At 33.7% G+C, this 7,055-nt stretch overlaps 1 protein-coding gene across 6 annotated transcripts in view; it reads right to left on the bottom strand.

Annotated features, from left to right (window-relative positions):
- LOC108738672 (POU domain, class 6, transcription factor 2) overlaps window positions 1-7,055 on the bottom strand; it is a 101,804-nt gene that overhangs the window by 27,306 nt on the left and 67,443 nt on the right. The window contains exon 2 of one of the 6 annotated variants that reach the window (XM_025977156.1): window positions 1,280-1,387. The exons of the other annotated variants lie outside the window; for them this stretch is intronic. Coding sequence (XP_025832941.1) covers window positions 1,280-1,357 — 78 coding nt within the window. The 5' untranslated portion in view covers window positions 1,358-1,387. The remainder of the gene's footprint in view (window positions 1-1,279; window positions 1,388-7,055) is intronic. 6 annotated transcript variants of the gene reach the window in all.

The raw sequence follows: 7,055 nt of genomic DNA on the forward strand, positions 1-7,055 counted from the left end.
GTGTATGTTTGGAGCACGGCATTGTACGGGTGCGAAACATGGACAGTGGGCGCGGCGGAAAAGAAAAGGTTAGAAGCGTTCGAAATGTGGTGTTATAGGCGGACGATGAGGATATCGTGGGTAGAAAAGGTTAGAAACTTCTATGGAAGTCCATAAGAAAAATAGGCGAGATAGGTTGGTAGGACATCTTCTCAGGCATGAATGTCTAGTCAGAGACATATTAGAGGCAGAAACAGGAGTTAGGAGGGGTAGAGATAGACCTAGATTAGATTACTGTTGGCAAACAGTTAAGGATGTAGGCTGTTCTAGTTTTAGGGAAAGGCGAAGTTTAGCTCAGGATAGGAAAGAGTGGAGGTACGTGTCCAACAAGTCTTAGGATTGACGACCTTATAATGATAATTCCAGAATATCGCATAATTATCTATCTCATTTGCAGCAGTTTTATTTTCCATTTTTTACAATCTTTAACTGAAAAGTGTAATTTGAAGCTGTTTTTACCATAACTAACTGAGATTGACAAACACAAAAACAAATAAAGGTCTAGATTTCGACTTATCATTGCTTAAAAACTATAAAAATAATCTTTTAGGGTTCCGCACCTTGAAAAGAAAAAAGGGACCCTCATGGGGTCACTTTGTTTTGTGTCTGTCAAAATCCTTTTTCTCAGGAAAGCGTGGAGGTATCAAGTTGAAATTAATATCAAATACTTAGTACTGTAATCCCTTGAAGCTTTATAAAAATTAAACTTAAGTCAACGCAATCAAAATATAGGACTGTTTATGCCACATATTTTGACCCCTAAAACCTGTAAGGTACTTCCCGTTAACCTAGAATCATAAAACGTGGCAAGAAGTAATGTCCTGTAGCACAAGTAGGCAAAGGGAAAAATAGGACGATCGTAAATTTGTAGTTGCATCACAAAAAAATATTTTTTTAATTGTATCTAATACTGTTATTATATGTTTCCGTGACTAATTTTGGGGGGAAAAAACGGGAGAAATCTTCGAGACTCAATTCCCTCACTAGACCGGTTTTTCTCATTTTCTAATTTTTGAAGTAGGTTACCTCTGAGATTCGATCTTTTAAGAAGTAAAATGTTGGAACATATTAGATGTTGCGAAAAGTAATTACGGATTTGAATGCATCCCTTTTGCCTTTACCGATATATCAAAGTTGTGTGTCGTTAACTCTGATACGATAGTTGTATATTTTTTTATGCGAATATATGATTACCTATTTCACGATGCACTTTTTTAAAATTATTTTTTTAATAACTTACCAGTTGTTTACGCGAAAATTTCATATCCTTTTCAAGCGTCATATACGAACTTAGACACCCATACGAGGCTGAATTCATAGACAGGTTTCGTAATCAAAATTTCAGGACCTGCACAGAAAGACAATCAATAAGGACTTTAGCTGATGCTCATATTTTGTTAGAAATAAAAGTTTACAAAACAGTTCGATTCTTACTACTTACTTACGTACTTAACATTTATTTATATTTAAAATTCTGTTTATTATTACCTAATATACTAGGTATATATATATATGAATAAATATAAGCAACAAGTATAATTTCTCTTTCTGTGCAGTACCTACCCTAACTGAAAAATTACTCATATTATACTGTATTGTAAAATAAGGAATAACATCTCAAGAATGGACTAAGTTATACTTATCTAATTCCTTAGACAATATTCAAAAATTAAACAAACCTTATAAGTTCTATCAATTACAAAGGAATTAAAGAGGTGGCAAATTGGTAGGGCTTTTATTATTTTTGATGTTAGATGGCGAAAGGTGTATTAATAACAAAGGAAAAAATATTTTTTGCAAAATATTTGATATCCTGTTTCCAGAGATATTTCTTGAAATGAATCTAAACATATATGACCCTTATAGTTCTGAAACTGCCGAAACTGTACAAAATCATGAAAAAAATACGGACAGACAGGTGCATGAGTCATCCGATAAGGGTTCCGGTTTTCATTCGGATGTAGAATACCCTAACCCGACAACCAACTTAACATTGTAAAGCCAAACGTCTCGGGTTCAATTCCCAGCGAGAGTGTAACAATAGCAACAATTTTTCCCTTATTAACCTGACATAGTTTATAGTGGGAAAAAATTAAAATGAATTTTCATATTAATATTTAGCACTGTGTTGAAAAAAAGCATGTTCTGCCATTTATTCAAACTGCAAATTCGGAAGCACAACATTGTTTTTTTGAAAGATTTACCGCGTTATGTTCAGAGTATTTTCTATATTCTTTTCAAAATTTTAGGTTCAGTAGTTTCGGAGTTAGGGGGGTGTGGGGGAATGGTCAATTTTCATCTATTTTCTTAAATAACATTAAAACTATTTATTTTATATAAAAAATATAGTTGAAACCCTTACAAGCCTTTTCATTTGACATATCACGCGGTACAGTTTGCAAAAAATTTTTTTAATTTCCCATTGGCCCCCCAAAAATGATCCCATTATTATTATCAAATTAATTTATTTACGTTATGCGTCCGTGTTTGGGTCACAGAAGTTCATATCTCTACTAAATTTCATTTTAATCGGTCCAGTAGATTTAGAGTAAATTGACTGTGACTGACGGACAGACAGATACACAAATGATCGTAAAAGGGTTCCGTTTTTCATTTGGATGTACGGAACCCTAAAAACAGGGTTATTGTATTTTTTTTAGATTTTGCGAGAATTCTATTAAAATTATTCTAGGTTTGATGGCCTGAGAAATTTACAATGTGAATAATATAAATGTGTAATTATTAGTTTGTGAAGATCATTTTTGATGTACAGTATTTAATAAATCACGTAGAGTTTTTTTTTTGATGATTTTGTTTGATTTTAACTTCAAAGCTGCATTTTTCTAGTGTGTCCTATATACACGATATGTACCTACGCTATACATATAACTTTACAGTCCGATAAAATTAATTATCCCCAGGGTTTTTAAATCGTTATTTGTAGTCAATTTTTTATTAATAAGCTAACTTCGTTTTGCTTTATTTGTAAGTATCCTTTTTTACATATTTTATTTTCGTTTGATACACTAATATCTCTAACGATAAATGTATTCATGAGAATATTGAAAATGTTATTGATCATTTTATTTACCAATGCGATGTTAATAGTTCTCTGTCATTAGAATATAAAAAAATTCTGCATGCTGGAATCTGAAAATGTAATAAATAGAAGTTTCCTCAGAAATTCAAGTAATATATATTTCCATAGATAATATAGTATTATCTATCAATAAACTTTTATAAACCTAAATCCAACACATAATCAATAATATTGGCGTGATTTTTCTGAATACTTAGTCCTTATAATACTTATAAATAGTTCGTCACTCACTGACGATATTGAAACTTTCTATCTGCCTTATTGAGATTTGTAAAAAAATTCAGGAATCTCGTCACATTATGGTAAAAGAATGTGCGCAAAAGTGGCTTTATTTTCGAATGTTTGCAGGTTAATCTCTAAAAGTGATAAAATCTGCATAGGACATAGGTTTTACTACACCTACAGATTGTAGCACTTACTATCAATGATTTTTAGTTTAATTTTACAAATACTTTTTATCTTAATAAAACCGAATATTCCGAATATATTCTAAAACGCATTTCACCTTTACGAGCATGGATTGAACAAATATTTTATTTCTACGTTTGTCACTTACTTAAAACTTCAGAAAGTGAATATTTCTGCGGTTTTTTCTTTAAAAATGAATTGTGCTTTCTCAATCAACTACAGCACGATGATCGGCTAAATTAGTTTCAATCATTTTCCGCGATGTAATTCGTACAATGGTCGTAAAAAGAAATCACTTTGAGTATAAAAGAATCTAAATTAGGCAAATTCCAAAAGCGATTATTTTTTTGGGTAAATTGGTTTCGACGTTTCGAGTCATTTAAGTCATTGAGTATTTAACCAAAGCCAGAGTACAACAATTTAATTATTGTAGTATTATTGTAAAACTAAAATACTGGTATGCAAGGGAAGAAAAAGTAGGGAAAGAGCGAATATAAATATAGGAGACGAAACATTAGAAGAAGTGGCTGATTTTACATATCTAGGAAGTCAGATAAGTCAGGACGGAAGGAGTAGTAGGGATATAAAGCAGAGGATAGCGCAGGATCGAGTTGTCTTCAATAAAAAGAAGTCACTTCTATGCTCGCGAACGGTTAATTTAGATTTTCGAAAAAGGTTGTTAAAGGTGTAAGTCTGGAGCGTGGCGTTGTACGGGTGCGAAACATGAACAGTGGGCCCTGCGGAAAAGAAAAGGTTAGAAGCGTTCGAAATGTTGTGTTATAGGCGAATGATGAGGATAACATGGGTAGAAAAGGTTAGAAATGAAGAGGTATTAGAAAGAGCAAGAGAACAGAGGACTCTATGGAAGTCAATAAGAAATAGACGAGTTAGGTTAGTACTTCACAGGCATGAAGGTCTAGTCAGAGGCATATTAGAGGCAGAAACAGGAGTTAGGAGGGGTGAGGTAGACCTAGGTTAGATTACTGTTCACAAATAGTTAAGGATTTGGGTTGTTCTAGTTTTAGGGAAATGCGAAGTTTAGCTCAGTATAGGAAAGAGTGAAGGTACGTGTCCAACCAGTCTTAGGACTGACGACTCTAAGATGATGATGATGATATTGTAAATTAGCACATCTATTAGGTACAGCAAATTGGATTCAAATCTTCAAAATTCTGAAAATGCTTTTTTTCGAATTAGCTATAATTCATCCAAGTTTGAAAGTAGTACAAAGCACTTGAAACTGTTTCTAATATAGACAAACCTAAGCCTCCAAACATTTTTCGATCATTTCATAATGCGGCTATACTATAAAATGTAGGTGTGTATGTATATGCAACCAATTATACACCCCAATACAGATAATTAGACCCGTTCACTTTTTTCCAACGGTTTACTTCCAACTGGAATACGTCAAAATTGCCAATAGAATAAGGAAAATTCAGTAATGATCGAAAATTTGTTCTTGTATATCCGCTATTAATAAAACAATTTGAACGTTATTATGGATGAGGATACCTTTCGATTTTTCGTTGGAACTGTGTGCGCGTGAATCATGAAGAAGCGCGACGAAAATTCCCCGGAATAATTTATGAGAAACTTTACGTAATTATATGAAAACAAAATGTAAATGAGTCGTCAGATAGCTGAAATATCGAAGTACCAACTACCGAAATATATTCAACCCTTCGCTTCAATATGAGGGTGTAGGGCAATGGCGTCGGACGTTGTAAGAAGGGTGAGACACATTAATATTGCGAAATGAAGCTCATTTGCATTTAAATAAGGTGGCCTGGAGGGAAGCGAGGCAGGAGGCACTAATTACACTAACTATACAAAGAGCTCTCGCCTGGCCGCTGTCCGGTTTCCCCTCCGCCGCCCCCGAGCATCCGAAGATGCCCTCCTCTACACCAGCTACTCCCTCATTGAAATAATCGACGAATCTACATTTATTAACCTCTTATCGCATTTAACACGAACTGCTACTATCATTTGGATTGTCTTTATTTTTAGCCAAGCGAATCCTATTATTGTCGGTAAACGAATCTCCTATCGCATTCGTACACATATACGTAAATATGTAAATTGGTACATACGCCACTTCGATTTGTATATTTATCCGATTTATCTATTTATACACTCAACACTGGCTAATGTGTATTATAAAATTTAATTCGTATAATGAAAAGTTTCTTATTGAACAGATACTTTTATTAATTCATCTACTTACACTTCTTTAAATCAATTGTTTCAAAAACAACCTGGCATCGTCTTAACTATTAATTACCAGGCTCTATTGTCGAAACATTATGTGAAAAAATTACTAATTTTGTATTTTTTTTTAATTATGTTTGAATCTTTTATAGAATATTTTCTAATTCATTGTTGCTAGTGACTTCTCTCGGCAATACGGCACCCTAATTATGAAAGAACCCCGACGAAACGTATCCTCCTATAGTCTCAGAAGTCTACCAAATATCNAGGTGTTGGACCAGAACGGTCAATATATAATTTAATAAAGTATTTGTTTATTACACGAAAACTGTCTTTTATTTCCACCCACAAAAAAAAATGACTTTCCGAACAACCCTATAGGTATTTCTTTACGTTTCTCTTTTTTTTTGTTGATATTTAGCTCGATTTTAAATGACGAATTTTCATATTGCAATAAAATTGTACATGCTGAGCCTGACCAAATTCGAACATTGAATACCATTATTAGTGATTGCAGAGCACCTCACACGTGACGTTCAGGGAAACTGTTCAATTAATACTGTAAAGACATGGATTTAACGGTGGAAATACATAGTGGAATTATGGTTTGGATTGATAAGCCGTGATCTAAATGAAATATTCGATCTAGGCGTTTCGTTGACAACTGCGGCATCTTTAGTGGTACTACATTGACAACGTGGGTAAAGATTAATCTCGAAATCTCGGCAGAGTACCACTGAAGATGTAATACTCAATTGCGGACGAAACGTCTGGTGCTAACAGTTCATTTAGACCATGTTCCATCAGCTTGAGCTATAATTCTACTAATACTGTAACCCGCGAAATTTTAAGTTAAAATATGTCAATTAGAGTGAATATACTTAAAAATGTAGGGATGAGTTACAAAGATAGAAGAGTAACACTTAGTTTGTATAAAGAGCAACAGGCAGTTACAGAGCTAGGGATGCAACGTAGAGAAGTTAATATTAGGAAGGGAGTCAGACAGGGATGCACACTGTCACCGCTGCTTTTTAATCTATACATCGAAGACGTCATTAACATCATTAAATACAGTACAACTGTAGGGATAGATGTGCAAGGGCAAAAGATTAGTATGCTTAGATTTGCAGATGATATAGCAGTATTAGCATCTAGCAAGGAGGACCTAGAGATAGCTTTAAATAAAATGGAAGCGGTACTGACAGATCAGTACTGTATGAAAATAAATAAAAGTAAAACTAAAATACTGATATGCAAGGGAAGAAAAAGTAGGGAAAGAGCGAATATAAAGATAGGA

Source organism: Agrilus planipennis, unplaced genomic scaffold (assembly GCF_000699045.2).
Source record: "Agrilus planipennis isolate EAB-ADULT unplaced genomic scaffold, Apla_2.0 scaffold121, whole genome shotgun sequence".
NCBI lineage: Eukaryota > Metazoa > Arthropoda > Insecta > Coleoptera > Buprestidae > Agrilus > Agrilus planipennis.